At 47.6% G+C, this 17606-nt stretch overlaps 1 protein-coding gene across 2 annotated transcripts in view; it reads right to left on the bottom strand.

Moving 5' to 3' along the window:
* Positions 1-4297: 4297 nt before the first annotated feature.
* The window catches only part of LOC139171203 (Golgi integral membrane protein 4-like), a 35193-nt gene continuing 21884 nt past the window's right edge, over positions 4298-17606 (bottom strand). Inside the window, exons 10-15 of one of the 2 annotated variants that reach the window (XR_011559718.1) lie at positions 14054-14253; positions 12181-12248; positions 9407-9577; positions 8188-8323; positions 7710-7781; positions 4298-4863 (exon numbers count right to left, since the gene is read on the bottom strand). Coding sequence is in view for 1 of the 2 variants with exons in the window: in XM_070759137.1 (XP_070615238.1) it covers positions 4762-4863; positions 7710-7781; positions 9407-9577; positions 12181-12248; positions 14054-14253 (613 nt within the window). In the remaining variant the exon portion in view is untranslated. The remainder of the gene's footprint in view (positions 4864-7709; positions 7782-8187; positions 8324-9406; positions 9578-12180; positions 12249-14053; positions 14254-17606) is intronic. The other variant, XM_070759137.1, reaches the window with a different exon arrangement.

Below are 17606 nucleotides of genomic sequence, written 5' to 3'. Positions count from 1 at the left end.
CAAAGCGGTAGCAACAGGATTTATAACCCATTACTGACTACAGTACAATATTGTATAGAGAATGCGAAGGATGTGTGTTTTCATCTCATTTTTAGTTTTCTTATGTATGATGTACATTAAAGATGGCATTTAATTTCATTGTATGAGGTGCAATGACAATAAAGTAAACTAACTAAATGTCAACCAGTCTCTCCGGAGGATATAGGAGCAGAGAAGACGGCTCCCAAATCTACCTGTGGTATTTATTTCTGTGGCTGGCAGCAATTTGAAACAAATCCGAACAGTGACTCAGCCTGTTGGTCCCACCAGAAATGCCCTATAAAAGAGACGGATAGCAGGGAGGTGAAGAAGGAATATCCAAGTGGGGGGAAAAATCTGCCTTTGCTCGTCATTTCTCAGCAGAGGGTTTTGAGCCGATGCCAACCCATCCCGAATCCAGACTCTTGTCAGCTTTGATCAGACAGCTGGTGAAAGGCCTCGCATTTCTTATAACCCCTGAGTGAATTGGAAACGTGGCTCACTAGCTACGTGGCCAGGCAGATGAATTAGCTTTGGATTAATCTGTTTGGAAAGCGCTATTTATAGCAGGCAGCCAAGGGCCTGGGACGCATTAAATCAAAATTAGGAAGAGGCCTCCTCTCTCTCTCTCTCTCTCTCTCTCTCTCTCTCTCTCTCTCTCTCTCTCTCTCTCTCTCTCTCTCTCTCTCTTTCTGATTAACATTTTTATGGAAGCCCAGCTGCTTTTGCATAATCCAAGTCCTCCTCTTGTTAGAGACACCAGCTCCCGTTATCCTTCGGTGGTCTCCAAAGGCCTCGCTTCTTTGCAGAGTTGATCTTTGATGCCGTCCCAAGTCGTTCTTTTTGAAACACTTCTCTTTTGGCGTCTAAGCTCAAGAGCCCTCCAGGCAGCCCAGTCTAGCCCCTGGCTCTTATGTGCAGCCTTCAAATCAACAAAAAAAGGTCGTTTCCATAAAGTTGCCTGGCAGTCACTCCCCATTCTCTTGCAGAGAAATAAAAATATGGATTTAACTTCTGGTTTCTCTTGGCCTGCCCTTTCATCCAGCAGTGAGTTCCACTTACCTTCCCCACTGGTTTGCATCACAGTGTTTGGCTGTCTCTCTCGCACGCATGCGTCAACTCGTGCGATGCTCAATAGCAGGAATACACCCTAAACACAGCTGAGGAGCTGATCAGCTGTGCTTTGGGCGAAGAAAGAAAGCAAGGAAGGAAGGAAAGAAAGTGAAAGAAAGAAAGAGAAAGAAAGAAAATCAGCATTAACTCAGTAGCGAAAGAGGAGAAACCCTCCTAACAGGGAACAATTTGCAAACAATTCAAACAAAAAGATGGCGACATACACAGACCAGCACCAACAGTGACGTCATCAGTGGGTCGCTACCAGTTTGGGCAATCTGGTCCGAACTTGGAGAAATCAACCACTGATTTGATCCAGATGGTATAAGGTCTCCTACCTTGAGCTGGGGATTTGACTAGAAGATCTGTCCCTACAATTGTGTTCTGTACTTGCCTTCCATAGTAATTGGACCATGTAGGCAGGGGTGGGCTATTTCCCAGACCGGGGGGTGGGGGCGTAGTGGAGTAGCAAAAATGGAGCTCCACCCCAGAGCACCCAGTTTGGACTGAAAGATGTTGAAAGAAAATGCAGGGCACCCTGCATAAGTCATGCCCACAGTGTGGTAGTAAAAAGTTTGATAGCCCTTCACTGTATGTAGATAATCATGCAATATTTGCCATACTATACTACTCAAAAAAAAAGGGGAATACTCAAATAACACATCCTAGATCTGAATGAATGAAATATTCTCATTGAATACTTTCTTCTGTACAAAGTTGAATATGCACAACAGCATGTCAAATTAATTTTCCATCAGTGTTGCTTCCTAAGTGGACAGTTTGATTTCACAGAAGTTTGATTTACTTGGGAGTTATATTGTGTTGTTTAAGTGTTCCCTTTATTTTTATTTTTATTTTGAGCAGTGTATATTATTGAACAGAAATAAAATAATAGTGTTGGAAGGGATCTTGGAGGTCTTCTAGAGCCAAGATGGTGCAGTGGTTAGAGTGCAGCACTGCAGGCTACTTCAGCTAACTGCTAGCTATAGTTCAACAGTTCAAATCTCACCACCGTCTCAAGGTTGACTCAGCCTTCCATCCTTCTGAGGTGGGTAAAATGAGGACCCAGATTGTTGGGGGCAAGAGGCTGACTCTGTAAACCGCTTAGAGAGGGCTGTAAAAGTATTATGAAGCGGTATATAAGCCTAAATGCTATTGCTATTCTAGCCCAACCCCCTGCTTAGGCAGGGAACCCTATACCACTTCAGACAAATGGTTATCCAATTGGTTAATCTTCTAGTTTTATACGCCCATTACAGTCAAACCTTGTTCTGGGTTCCAATCTAGAATTTATTTCCTTCCAATGTTGCCACTGTTTGGATCCTTCCCCAGAGCATGTCCTCAATCCACAGAGCAAAATTTCTCTATCTTGGCAATTATGAGGTACATGGACTTCAACTCCCAGAATTCCCCAGCCAGCACAGGTAATTGCCATAGAGGTCAAGAGATTCCTGTTTTTCCAGATTCCATCCCAGCAGTGTTAACAATATTTAAATGGTACCAATACTTTTAATCAGCTTTCTCCCTTCTGATTTAAGGTAGGGAAATGAAAGAAAAGGCATTTGATAAGCTGGTCCACCACCTCTAATTTTGCTACTTCGTGGGAGCTACCGTGTTTCCCCGATAGTAAGACCCCCCCGATTGTAACACATATGGGGGGTTTCAGGGGGGTCGGCTTATATAAGCCATACCCCGAAAGTAAGACATATGTCTTACTTTCGGGGAAACACGGTATAAACGGTATTGCGGGGGGGCGATGACATTGCTTCCAAGCTCCCCGCGCGCCCCTCGCCTTCGCTCGCCGCGGCGCCACCGCCTCTTCCCCTGCCGAGGCTCAGCTGCAAGCGGCCAGCGAGGCCGATCGGCTCCGAGGCGAGCGGCCGGAGCTGCGCCCTCCTTCGCCCGCCTCCTTTCCGCTCGCCTCAGAGCCGAGCGGCCTCACTGGCCACTTGTAGCTGAGCCTCGGCAGGGGAAGAGGCGGTGGCGCCGCGGCGAGCGAAGGCAAGGGGCGCGCAGGGAGCTGCCGGAAAGGAGGCTGGTGAAGGAGGGTGCAGCTCCGGCCGCTCGCCTCGGAGCCGATCGGCCTCGCTGGCCGCTTCCCCTGCCAAGGCTCAGCTGCAAGCGGCCAGCGAGGCCGAGCGGCTCCGAGGCGAGCGGCCGGAGCTGCGCCCTCCTTCACCAGCCTCCTTTCCGGCAGCTCCCTGCGCGCCCCTCTCCTTCGCTCGCAGCGGCGCACCGCCTCTTCCCCTGCCGAGGCTCAGCTGCAAGCGGCCAGCGAGGCCGCTCGGCTCCGAGGCGAGCGGCCGGAGCTGCGCCCTCCTTCGCCCGCCTCCTTTCCGCTCGCCTCGGAGCCGCTTGCAGCTGAGCCTCGGCAGGGGAAGAGGCGGTGGCGCCGCGGCGAGCGAAGGCGAGGGGCGCGCAGGGAACTGCCGGAAAGGAGGCGGGCGAAGGAGGGCACAGCGGCGGCCGCTCACCCTTTTTGACTGCCCATCCACCCCTTGACCTGCCTTTAGCCAGCCAGCCGAGCGTCCGTGTCGCCGCGGAGTTGGCCTCCCCTGCCGAGAAACATTGCCGGGAGCGGCGAGGGGATGCTCCCCGCAACCCGCCGAACGTCGAGGTCGGCGCCCGCCTCCTTTCCGGCAGCTCCCCGCGCCCGAAGACGAGCCGGCCCCGGTGCCCGGGACAATGTAAGACATACCCCCAAAGTAAGACACAGTGGGGCTTTGGGGGGTAAAAAGATAGTAAGACACTGCCTTACTATCGGGGAAACACGGTATTTTTCTAAACAGCTCCCACCCAGTTGCCCAAACCGCTAAGGATACAAACCTCGGCCTTTGAAAACCACTATGCCGCAAAGGTGTTAAGAGATGCAAATGTTTTCCCAACGTGATTTTAAAAGAAAAAGCAATGCAAATATTTTTCAACCCTTTTTTAAAAAAAAGAGACAGAGAGAATCTGAAATGGCTTGCTGGCACAAATTCCCACACTGTCAACTGCAGAAGGACGGATCCATTTTGAATAAACATGCCTGCCTCTGCATGTTACGCCTTTTGTCAATCAGCAGCAGCCTCCAGTTGTGTTCTCTTTCCCTTCGCATTATCGCAACAATGACAATCCCCCCCGCCCGCTACTTATCCGTAACAAAACCGGACTAATAACGGACGACTTGTTACCAAATGGATTCTCTTTTTATATATGTACATACATATAAAGGTGACGAGGTTGCACTTGAGCGGCACTCAAGTAAATCTGAAATGGGACAACATCAGGCTTTGCCCATGGTCCAAATGAGAGTAAGAGGGTAGGAGTCTTCCAAAGAGGGGGGGGAGCCTTTTTTTTTTTTTTTTTTTTGGATATTTTGAGTTCCTAACCCCCACAAAGAAACATTCTGATGTTCGTGTTCACGGTAGTATTCTGACAGGTGGGCGCTCTGTGTCAATCCTGCCCCTGTTAACAGGAAGTGGGGAAATAAGGTATCTCCATTGGTCAACACAGCCCATGGCTTTCTGAAGACGGGCGGAGCTAACTCTCCACCTTTCTTGGCCGTTTCAACTAAAGCAGCCAAGTTTATTGCAACAATCTTTGGTTTGGATCGATTTCAGTGGGCCGGTGCTGCCTCCCAGCCCATCGTCAAAAGTAGTCCACCTTCCTGTCAGCATCTCCAGCGTGGCCTTTGGCTCGGCGGAACTGTTCCAAATCTTCAGGGTCACCCACCTCGCCTGCATGGTCCTCCTGCAAAGAAAACGGGAAGTAGAAAGAGGACAATCGGGATTGGAAGCTAAACATACAAAGAACAGCTTCTGGAACTGGGTATGTCTAGATTAGGTGTTGTCAATCTTAAACACTCAAAGAGCCACAAAGGCGCTAACTGGAAGCCCCATCCCCATTGAATTCTGGAGCCAGCTGGAAGTCTGGTTTCCCCTATCATAGTGTCCATTTTTCTCTACCTATGCTACCTGAAAGCCCTATCAGTTGTGGAGCTGACTGTCAACGGAGCCGCAGCAGAGGGATGAAAGAGCCACATGCGGCTCCAGAGCTGCAGATTGCTGACTCTTGGCTTTAGTTTAATGAAAAGGACTGGAGATAACAGTGTCCCAGTATCTAAGGGGTTACCACAAAGAAGAAGGGGGTCAACCTATTTTCCAAAGGAGTGGAGGGTTCTATCACTTCTATCCTGAAGGTGGGACAAGAAGCAATGGATGGAAACTAACCCTGGAAAGAAGCAACCTGGAATGAAGGAGAAACTTCCTAACCAGGACAATTAACCCGTGGAACAACTTGTCACCAAGAAATTGTGGGTGCTTCATCACTAGAAGTTTTTAAGAAGGGACTGGACAGCCACAAATGGTATAGGATCTACTGTTTGAGCAGGGAGTTGGACTAGAAGACCTCCAAGGCCCCTTCCAGCTCTATTCTATTTTATTCTCTTCGGTTACTCTTCCAATCAACCCCAGAAAGGATCAAATTAACCATCCTTAGCAGAAAATTCCTTTGCTTTCTTCCCAAATACACTATCTAGGTGGCTTATTTCCCTAAGCGGCAGAGTCAATCAACTTCACAACTCTTTTGTGTTTCTCAAGGACGGACTGATCCCAGCTGCTTAGCTTTCCTAGCCTTTCCTTGTCAATGGCTTTGGGAATGATGATTCCCACAACCCAGCCAGCACAAGAAGAAGTTGGCAAGCGGTGGAAACTGGACTGTTGCCCGAACTTCATATTTTCATTGTGATTTTTGAGAAGAGTTGTAATACTAAGCTCCATAAAGTCCTTTGAGATTAGGCGACATACAAACATACAGCCATTCTTAATAAACTATCGTCCAGTCTCCAATCTTCCCTTTATGGGGAAGGTTGTTGAGAAGGTGGTGGCACTCCAGCTCCAGCAGTCCTTGGAAGAAGCTGATTATCTAGACCCTCGGCAGTCGGGTTTCAGGCCCGGTTATAGCACGGAAACTGCTTTGGTCGCGTTGATGGATGATCTCTGGCGGGCCTGGGACAGTGGTTTATCCTCTGTCCTGGTGCTTCTTGACCTCTCAGCGGCTTTCGATACCATCGACCATGGTATCCTTCTGCACCGGCTGGAGGGGTTGGGGGTGGGAGGCACTGTCTTGCAGTGGTTCTCCTCCTACCTCTCCAGTCGGTCGCAGTCGGTGTTAGTGGGGGGTCAGAGGTCGACCTCTAGGTCTCTCCCTTGTGGGGTGCCTCAGGGGTTGGTCCTCTCTCCCCTACTATTTAATATCTACATGAAACCGCTGGGTGAGATCATCCAAGGCCATGGGGTGAGGTATCATCAGTACGCTGATGATACCCAGTTGTACATCTCCACCCCATGTCCAGTCAACGAAAGCAGAAGTGATGTGCCGGTGCCTGGAGACTGTTAGGGTCTGGAGGGGTGTCAACAGACTCAAACTCAACCCTGATAAGACGGAGTAGCTGTGGGTTTTGCCTCCCAAGGACAATTCCATCTGTCCGTCCATTACCCGGGGTGGGGGGAATTACTGACCCCCTCAGAGAGGGTCCGCAACTTAGGCATCCTCCTCGATACACAGCTTACATTAGAGAAACATCTTTCAGCTGTGGCGAGGGGGGGCGTTTGCCCAGGTTTGCCTGGTGCACCAGATGCGGCCCTATCTGGACCGGGAGTCACTGCTCACAGTCACTCATGCCCTCATCACCTTGAGGCTCGACTACTGTAACACTCTCTACATGGGGCTACCTTTGAAGGGTGTTCGGAAACTTCAGATCGTGCAGAATGCAGCTGCAAGAGCAATCATGGGCTTCCCTAAGTATGCCCATGTTACACCAACACTCCGCAGTCTGCATTGGTTGCCGATCAGTTTCCGGTCAAAATTCAAAGTGTTGGTTATGACCTATAAAGCCCTTCATGCCATCGGACCAGAATATCTCCGGGACCGCCTACTGCCGCACAAATCCCAGCGACCAGTTAGGTCCCACAGAATTGGCCTTCTCCGGGTCCCGTCGACGAAACAATGCCGTCTGGCGGGACCCAGGGGAAGAGCCTTCTCTGTGGCAGCCCCAACCCTCTGGAACCAGTTCCCCCCAGAGATTAGGATTGCCCCCACCCTCCTTGCCTTTCACAAACCTCTTAAAACCCACCTCTGCCATCAGGCATGGGGGAACGGAGACTATATAATTTATGAATGGTATGTTTGTGCGTGTGTCTTTCTTTCTTTTTTTTAATAAGGGGTTTTTAGAGACTTTTTAATATTAGATTTGTGATACATTGTTATTGTTATTGTTTTGAGCCGCCCCGAGTCTACGGAGAGGGGCGGCATACAAATCTAATAAATAAAATAATAAAATAAAATAAATACAAGCCAAATTAAATAAATAAAGGTAATATTGTCAGCGAGAGATCTGCGACAAAAGAAAGAAAGAACCACGTTCTATTCCAGATTTGCTAGCACCTGGTAGGGGGCCCTCATGTCCCCTAATCATCCAGCCTCGCTTGAAGGCAGATCAGTGCTTAGGAAACCTCTACCCACAGACCAGCATGCTCACAGAAAGATGGCCCATGAGGGGGGGGGGGGAAGCAGAAAAAAACCCTTTGGCTTCGTACAGGATCCTGTTCTTGGTCCTCCTGGTAATCGTCCATTAAATTGTCAGCGGCTTTATTTGACCGGTCAGCTCCCTGGGGAATAAAGCACATAACCAAAGAATAATTTGTCAAGGGAAATGCTAAGAAATAAAGAGATCTTTAAAATGGTGGGGTTGCGATGGCCAAAGGCAAGCGGCCTCAATATCACCACATGCTACAGAGATTTGACGGCGAAGGCACATACAGCCCTCTCTGCGGGCACATGAGCTTTTGCCCAGTTCAGCTCTACCACGCATGCATGTGTGCCTCCCACTGGCCAGTTGACATTTAGGTATCTGTTGGGGGAGGTCACATGCATGCACGGAGCGGGGGAGCATGGGCTATGTGGTTAAGGTGACCAGATTGTAACTTCGGTAAAGCGGGACACCATTGCCGGGGGACGGGGACGGACGAGTGAAAAAATTCTACACCTTCACCTCAAAGAAAGTGGTTTCCTTACTCTTTTCCCCCCAACGCCGGAGAGGTGCGCGCTCGGTCTCTTCTCCAACCCGCTGATCTCTCTCGCTCACTCTCTCTCGCTGTTGAGCTTGCGCAAAGCGACCCATAGCCAATAGCGCCAAAGTTTTGGGCCACCCCTTCATTGTCAGCACATGACAAGAAAAAGGTTAGCCATTACTGCTATAGAGTGACTGAAAATTCAGCATAGCTGGGCCAACAAATCTTCTTCAAAGCTATTTACAACTGAAAGAACCCAACTATAACCAATTTCTTTTAAATCAGAAAATGCTCAAAGCACAAGAGGCAAACTCCAACCCCAAATCAGTTTGGGGCACTTAATTTAGGAGGGATTCCCAAGGATACTCTAGACCAGTGGTTCTCAACCTGGAGGCTTAAGACTCCTTTGGGGGTTGAACGGGTTTCCCAGGGGTCGCCTAAGACAAATTTCCCATGGTGTTAGGAATTAAAGCTTCTATTCTGGCACCTTGGGAGACATTTTTACAATCCGACCAATCAGGCGTTTACAGTGGGCGTGTCCCACTGACCTTTCTGCCAAACAGCTTCAAGCTCTGTTGGGAGAACTGAGGCTAGACTTATGGCTGGGGGTCACCACAACACAAGGAACTATTAAGGGATTGCAGCATTAGAAAGGTTGAGAACCACTGCTCTAGACCCTAGAGCAGTGATGGCGAACCTTTTTTCCCTCAAGTGCTGAAAGAGCATGGGTGTGCTATTGTGCATGCACGAGTGCCCATACCCATAATTCAGTGCCTGGGGAGGGCAAAAACAGCTTCTCCCATCCCCATGGAGGCTCTCTGGCATCTGTGAACAGTCTGTTTCCCAACTTCTGGCCGGCCAGTAGGCTCGTATTTCACACACACACCCATCCCCAGGCTCCAAAGGCATCCCTAGAGCTAGGGGAGATCCCCCTGGAGGATCTCTGGAAGCCAAAAAGGTCCTCCCAGAGCCTCTGTGTGAGCCAAAAATCAACTGGCCGGCACACACATGCACGTTGGAGCTGAGTTAGGGCAACGGCTCATGTGCCACCAGATATGGCTCCACGTGCCACCTGTGGCACCCATGCCATAGGTTTGCCATCACTGCCCTAGACCCCACCCTGTGTGGAATTCCACGGTTGGTTTCACTACAAACTTCTTCCCTTGGACGTTGGTTTCTGTGTCCTTCCACCCAACTTCTAAACAGGATGGTTAAAAACGAACCTTTGGTAGCTTTCCCTTGCTCACGGCAGTAGCCGGCCGATGTGTCTGGTGGGTCTGTTCAACCACATCTGTTTTGTCTTCAAAGCTGGGCCGTTCCAGTTCTGCCTCTTCAAACTCGTCTTCCCCTTGGTTGTTGGGATCCTGAGCTGGGTCAGCAACATCTTTAGGTCCCTGAGAGGAGGGAGGAGGAAGATCACTTAGCCATGGGCTCGGCCCTTGGAGGTGAACCAGCTCTGGAAAGGTGAACCAGCTCTTTGCCGTGATTCCAAAAAAACCTAATTTATTGTTGAAATTAGATCTTGAAAGCCTGCCACAGATTTTGCCCCTTATATTAAATAAAACCAAAGTGGAGTTATTTTGGGTGTCTTTGTCACACCTTTCCTATTCAAGGACTGAGGTGTCATTTCCTTTTCTCAGCAGCACCTGGATATCTTTATCAAAATTATCTCTGCATGTCTTTATAGGCTTCACATGATGCCAAATGTCAGCCAAGCCATCTTCTGTATCCAATAGCACCAGTAATTGACGTTCTTCTGGTATGGGCATACCTAAACCATCTCAAATGATTCCACATTCCCTATTTCCGTACCACCTTTCATCTCTGAGGCTCCAGCTGTATCTACCATATTTACTCAAAATAAATCAGAATTAAAGATCCATATTGGCACAGTGGTTAGAATGCAGTACTGCAGGCTATTTCTGTTGCCTGCAGTTTTGCAGTTCGAATTTCACCAGGCTCAAGGTTAACTCAACCTTCCATCCTTCCAAAGTTGGAAAAATGAGGACCAAGATTGTTGGGGGCAAAAGGCTGACTCTTGCCAACCGCTTTGAGAGGGCTGTAAAAGCACTGTGAAGCGGTATATAAGCCTAAATGCTATTGCTTTGCCCCAGTTACAGGCCACAAAGAATGCAGCACACACACAAAGTCTGTACAAACTTTAGTTTCACTAATTAAGGACTACTAATGAACTCTCTTATTAGTCGTCAAACACAAACACAGTTTAAAGCAATATTTTCTGAACACCAGCTATTAATTCAACTTCATTAACAGCCAGCACAAGTCCATGAAATAATAACACAGTTCTGAGTCAACAGTGCAGAGAGAGAGAGAAACAGAGAGAGACAGAGACAGAGACAGAGAGAGAACGAACAAGAGCTGATGGGATGTTTCTGGAGTCAAGCTACAAAGGAATATGAATGAAGTTGTTTCCTGCAAATTGCTTCCTTTGTCATCATCCCTTAAATAGGCTCGGGGAGTGGCCAGTTAGCCCCAAGTCTTACTCCCGAGGAGACCTCCTCCGGAGGAACCATTCCTGCCTTTTCTTTTTCTTTTGAGATAAATACAGTTTATCTCAATGATAATTAGGACAATTAAGGGAATATCTTTCCATTTTTCTCAGTTTAGATATAAATGGTAAAGGCCAAGGTTTTGCCCAGTCATATCCAACTCTAGGAGGCATGCTCATCTCTATTTCTTAGCTGAGGATGCCAGCATTGCCCGAAGACTCTTGTGGTCATGTGGCCAGCACGACTATACACTGAGCCGCACGGAAACCCTGTATTACCTTCCCACCGAAGTGGCACCTATTTACTCACATTTATATATATATTATATGTATACACATATATATATATAATATATATTATATTATATATTATATTTATTAGATTTGTATGCCACCCCCTCTCCGAAGACATTTGCAATGCTTTTGAACTGCTAGGCAGGCAGGAGCTAGAGCAAGTAGCAGGAGCTCACCCATTGCACAAAGCTCGGGTCTCCCAGGCTGCTAACGTTTTAGCTGACAAGCTCTGTGTGTTTAACCTGCAAGCCATCACCATTTCAGCCTCGTGCAGCCTGGTGCTTAGCGTAGCCATTCTCAAACTGTGGTCTGGGGTCCTGGCGGGGGAGGGGGAAGGGGGAGTCCTGAGACCATTTGGGGGTGGGGTGTCTGCAAAATCGAATATTTAAAAATTTCTAGCTATAGCTCATCTCAACCAAAGCTCTTTGGGGCCCTCTGTCATGTTTAAGAATGTCAAGGGATCCTAAATGTTTGGGAACTGCTACCCTAGAGAAGCAGCAGAGACTATTTAAATATATGGTGTTGGCTTCACTTAAAAATATTTCTGAGCCAAAGGAATGCTTGTTTTACCAATGCAAGACTGTATAAAAGTATGTCCCAAATTCAAATTAATTTCAGCGTGAAGGGGAAATAATTTTGTCGATCATTTATAAAATGTACAAAGTTGTGCTTGTGTGTTTGAGGTGGGTGTTACAGGGTAGAAATAAATTTCCCTGCCCTTTAAAAAAAAAAAATCACACTAATTTAGCTCTACTGAACCAGTCAAACCACAGTTGGTTCCCACAACACCTTAAACCCCCTTAGCAAAACACAATGGTGTCTGTCTAATGTTCGGTTTCTCCAGCAAACTGAATTGGGCAAACACCAAATCCTCCTTCATCTAATTACATTTTTGGAACGCCTTGCTGGAAAATGTGATGGTTATTACTATGATTTTGAACAGAGGCTAAAAGCAATTGAGAGAGAAGGCTATTAGCTGTTCCAGAGGCCCTTAAATCCTGGGTCCCTCCCCTTCTCCCCGCAAATGTAGCCCAACGCAACTGCCAGCTGGACTTGGCAGTTCTTCTTCATTTGAAGGCTGGGCATCCACCCATTTAAACCTTGAGCACATCAGAAAAATAACCTTTTCAGACCTTGCTTTAAATCCCAAGTGACTTCTTTACATATGGGGAGGACGAAAGCATCCTCGCTTACCATCTGTTTCTGCATAATTGCTTCCTTCTGCAGGTATGTGCGGTTTTCTTTCTTCGTCACGCCAGCATCTGAACAAAGCAAAGTCAACAAGCATTGGGTGAGGGGTTAGAAATTAAAACACTGGGGGGGGGGGAAACTTAATAAGACTTTGCCTACTTCCAAATTTCCTGACCAAGAATGGATGCATCTGAGGGGTGTGTCGATACTCTGCAAACACTACCCATTGTTGACTTTGGTGTGATTTGGCTCCCTAGTGACCTCGAATAGTCACTAAATGAAACTGTCATAAGTCGAGGGGTACCTGTACTGCTTCCTAGTACAGTGGTACCTCTACCTAAAAACGCCTCTACTTACAAACTTTTCTAGATAAGAACCGGGTGTTCAAGATTTTTTTGCCTCTTCTCAAGAATCATTTTACACTTACAAACCCGAGCCTCTGAAACTGTAACCGGAAAAGGCAGGGAGAAGCCTCCGTGGGGCCTCTCTAGGAATCTCCTGGGAGGAAACATTGCCAGAAAAGGTGGGAAGAAGCCTCTGTGGGGCTTCTCTAGGAATCTCCTGGGAGGAAACAGGGCCTCCACCCTCCCTGTGGTTTCCCCAATTGCTCACATTATTTACATTGATTCCGGTGGGAAAAATTGCTTCTTCTTACAAACCTTTCTACTTAAGAACCTTGCCTCATCCCCACCCCCCACCCCAATAACCTGGGTCTCATTTTACTGACCTCAGAAGGTTGGAAGGCTGAGTCAACCTTGAGCCGCTCAGGGTCAAACTCCTGGCCGTGGGCCAAGTCAGCCTGCAATCCTGCAGTCTACCCATAACACATCATATTGTAGACACTTTACATGTCAAGAAAATTTGGATATTTTGCTTTTATTGGAGGAAGGCCCCAAGATCCAGCAAACCCCTGGCATATATAACAACCTTCTTCCCTCCTTCCCTTCCTCCCTTCGTCGGTTCTTTTTGCTAACACTCCCAATTCAGCAGCCGGGTCGATTAATATTATCCTTCCTCCAGATTGGTCATACTTTGCCTTCTCTATCACCCCAATAAGTTTCCAATCAGATCCTTTTGTTAAAAGCATCCCCTCTTCTCCAGCACAGAGTCCAAGTTGAAACCCAATATTTGGATTCCCACAAGGCTCTCCCTGTGACATTGTTCCCGAAGGTTTTTTTGGCTCTGTTGTGAAGCAATTAACCCCCGTTTTCCAAGGGCAGGTACAGCTTAAACTAGGGCACCTGCCCGGTGCTGGTCACATTCCAGAGGAGATTTGCTTTCTGACTGTTCCGTTTTCTGCCAGGTCAATGTTCTCGATAGGAGTTGAGCTGCTTTTATAACTCCCAGTTGGCTCTTTTCCACCTTCTGGCCCACCAGTGCAATTGTCCCCTACGCTCCCCGTGTTGAAGGCTGCTATGGCTACCACGCAGAAGAACGAAGCAGCAGTTAAAAACATAGAAGATTGACGGCAGAAAAAGACCTCCTGGTCCATCTAGTCTGCCCTTATACTATTTCTCGCTATGAAGTAAAGACCCAGCTGAAGACGGGAGCAAGTACCCACTCTGAAGAAAAGTGTCATATGAAAATAACAAAAGAAGCGCTAAAATCAGCTCAACTTCTGGTATCTTTGGAAACTTGATAAGGTTCCATCTTGGTTCGCCTTGAGTCTGAGGATAGTTCCTTGTGAAGGTGGGCAAGAGCTACACTTGCCACCTGTCCACCCAAAGCACTATAAAACAGGACCTCAACCTTCCCCACATATCTCAGGCCCTGTTGTATCTTGAAGACATGTTACGTAATTTTGTCTCTACATGTTTTGTCTCTGACGATGGGACCAACCTCACCATATTGTCCAATCCCTCCTCTTCAGCCTTACCTGCGTGCAGGTCTCCAGTCCCTGTTCCTCTTTTTTCAGCTCCCCAGAGGATGTGCTGTGGCGCCCCTCTTCCCGTCTGTGCTCGACTGCCATCTGTCCTGCCTTGCTCAGATATGGTATCCAGGTGATGCCTTTGCAGGTAAGGAAGAGCTCTTCCATCGTTCATCTGAGAGCTGCCTTTGTTGGCCATCTCTTGCCAGCTGCGAAGGAAAATGACTGTTACAAGCACTGTTTCCCCATACGCTTCGAATAATTCCATAATTCCATGGAATAACATCAAAATTGGTCCCTCAGCACTCAGACAAAAGGTTTTTGTCAACCCTGAGCACAGAAATGTGCACTGTTTTCACACAAGGATTGGCCTTTGGATTTCTGGGCTCCTCTATATTTTCTGGTTCCTTGTAAACACCAGCCGGCCAACAGGGCAGATTCAAACCTTTCTCAAAAATAACAAATTTAGAATAATTGCACATATACCAATTGCTAGGGTTTTTTCCCTTCTTCTTCTGTGACATGGGTTAAGGATGTTATGTGAATGTAACCAGGGACAACTGAGCACAGTACTTGCAGGAGAGAATCTTCAATTTTCAGGTTTTTGTTCTTGTTGGTCGTCGTTGTTGTTGCATCAAAATCAAATAATTTTGTGTTTCTTTCTCGGATGTAACACAAGAGCTAGAAATGTTTCTGTTCTAACAAAAATAGCCAAATGGATGGAAGGTTAAAAAACTGGACCTAGCTAGCAAATCATCACAACATTGTGCCGAAGACCTCGAGGCCTGGATTTTTTATTTCCATCCCCTGCATTTTGGCCAGGAATGTTTGAAAAGTATGTATTATAGCCTTGTTAGTTTCATTCCTGCATTGCTTCCTGATTATCACAATCTGGGAATAACAACTGGTAGGAGTGAGGATTTCATTGCTCCTTGTATTTTTTCCGCAACGGGTGGCTGTGTAATTAGAGGCCAGCAGTAGGACATGGCGGTTTGGAAGTGCTGCTTAATGCAGCTTATTGAGGGACATTTGAACCAATCCTGAGGTCAATGCAGCCAGGAGCATGTGGTGCATTGCCAGTTTTGCTCACCTGAAGTCACACACCAGCATCACTGCACAGCCAAGTTAAGTTGTCAGCCAACCCTAACAATATTTTCCCCTGCCTGTCTCTTCCACTCTGCTTTCCTCATTGAAGACATTCTTGAATTTCTTCACTTAGTGCCTAACAGAGCAAGAAGATGTTCACCCCGGATACTCTGGGAAGGGAATCAAAGACTCGTTGGAGAAGGAGAAAGAAGATGGGTTCCAATCCTTCTGTGAACCCAAATACCAAGTCAGAACGCAGACGTCAAGTCAGCTCACTCTCCGATCCTGTCTTTTTGGCTGGTTTATTTTTAATATCATGGATAGTTGCAGTCTTCATGAACATTGCGTTGCATCTTGGCAGCGGCTCGAGGGGAGAACTCTTAAGTGAAAAGAAGGCAGAGCTGCAGAGATACAAACTTAGAGCTGATCTTGAAGAAGGAGAGCAATATCTGGGAAAATGATTATTCCCCTAATTTTTACATTTCATGTTTGAGTCAAACTGTTTGTCTGTTCTTGCCCGGGGTTAACAATCAGGTCACATAGCATAGTAAACCGCAATGCAGATTTCTTGTTTGTAACTTAGTGTACGGTTGATCCTCTGTTTATGACCGCAGCTGAGCCCAACGTTGCTGCTTCCAAGCGAGACAATTGTTAAGCGAGTTTTGCCCAATTTTATGACATTTCATGCCACCATTGTTAAGCAAAGCCCTGCAATCGTCAAGTCAGTCACATGGTTAAGTGACTTCCCCCTTCAATTTTATTTTATTTATTATTTATTTATTTATTAGATTTCCATGCCGCCCTTCTTGAAGCGACTCAGGGCGGCGTACAACATAATGAAAACAATATATGCAAAGAAATCTAATTCATATTAAAAAAGAATACTTATAAAATCCTAAAAAACCCTTATGCAGTCATTCCCATTCATTCAATTCAGTCATTCACAACATCAGCTGGAGACAATCTCGTCGCTCATGGCCCTAGAGGCTCTTCCTCTAGGCTCTGCCAGACGACATTGTCTGGCCGATGGGACCTGGAGAAGGACAACTCTGTGGGACCTAGCCAGTCGCTGAGGTGCATGAGGCAGGAAATGGTCCCGTAGGTCAGCGTTTCCCAACCGGTGTGCCGCGGCACACTAGTGTGCAGCGAGACACAGCCAGGTGTGCCGCCAAGCTCCTAGGGAAAAAGGAGAGCTTAAGGAGAGCCCTGCCCAGCTGGAGATTCCCTGGCAGCACCAGGTAGAAGCCGGCAATGCCAGTGCCGCGCAAGGAGCTGGGCGTTGGAGTTTGGGGTGGGGAGCGATGAAAGTGTGGAGGCCGGCGCCGCGGCTGCCCCCATCCCCCAGTGCCTCCGTTCCCCTCGCGCCCCTGGCTTCTCGCCGCTGACGCCCGCCCGCCCGCTCGATCTGCCCCTTTCTCCAGCTCCTCCGGCGAGCGCTCGGAGAAAACCTTCTCACAGCGGAGGTCGGAGAAGGTTCTTTGGAACGTCGGGGGTGCGTGCGCGCGTGCGCCCTATCCCCCAACCAGTCTACCCGGAAAAGCTTTGCCGGCCTCCGCAGAGAAGGAAGAGAGAGAACAAGAGAGAGAAAGAAAGGAAGAGAGAGAAAGAGATAGCAAGAGAGACAGAATGAGAGAGAGAGAGAAAGAGAAAGAAAGAAAGAGACAGCAAGAGGGGGGAAGGAGGGAGAGAGAAAGAGAGCCAAAGAGAGAGGAAGGAAGGAAGAGAGAAAGAAAGAGATAGCAAGAGAGACAGAATGAGAGAGAGAAAGAGAAAGAAAGAAAGAAAGAAAGAAAGAAAGAGACAGCAAGAGGGGGAAGGAGGGAGAGAGAAAGAGCAAAAGAGAGAGGAAGGAAGAGAGAAAGAAAGAGATAGCAAGAGAGACAGAATGAGAGAGAGAAAGAAAGGAAAGAAAGAAAGACAGCAAGAGGGGGGAAGGAGGGAGAGAGAAAGAGCAAAAGAGAGAGGAAGGAAGGGAGAAAGAAAGGGATGGAGAGAGAGAGAAAGAGGGAGGGAGAGAAAGAGGGAGGGAGAGAAAGAGGGAGGGAGAGAGAAATAGAGCGAAAGGGAGAAAGAGAGATTTTTTTTGTCCAAACTTTTTTGCGCCCCCCCCCTCAATGTTCCCCAGGATTTTGAAAATGTGAATAATGTGCCGCGGCTCAAAAAAGGTTGGGAAACACTGCCATAGGTAATCTGAAGGTCATAGCTAGTCAGAAGGTTGCAAAAGGGGATCACATGAGCCCCCCGGGACACTGCAACTGTCATAAATATGAATCAGGTGCCCAGTGTCTGAATTCTGACCACGTGGCTATAGGGAAGGTGCAATGGTTGGATGAAAAATGGTCATAAGTTGTTATTTTTCCAGCGCCGTTGTAACTTGGAATGGTCATTAAAGGAGCTGTTGTAAGTCAAGGACTTGTCTGTATTGCGTAAATCCACACGTCTGATATGTAAGCCGTGGCTGTTGACTTTCCAAATT

Source organism: Erythrolamprus reginae, chromosome 8, assembly GCF_031021105.1.
Source record: "Erythrolamprus reginae isolate rEryReg1 chromosome 8, rEryReg1.hap1, whole genome shotgun sequence".
NCBI classification, from domain to species: Eukaryota; Metazoa; Chordata; class Lepidosauria; order Squamata; family Dipsadidae; genus Erythrolamprus; species Erythrolamprus reginae.
Note: the sequence above shows the minus strand (reverse complement) of the source record. Positions and strands in the feature narration are given on the sequence as shown.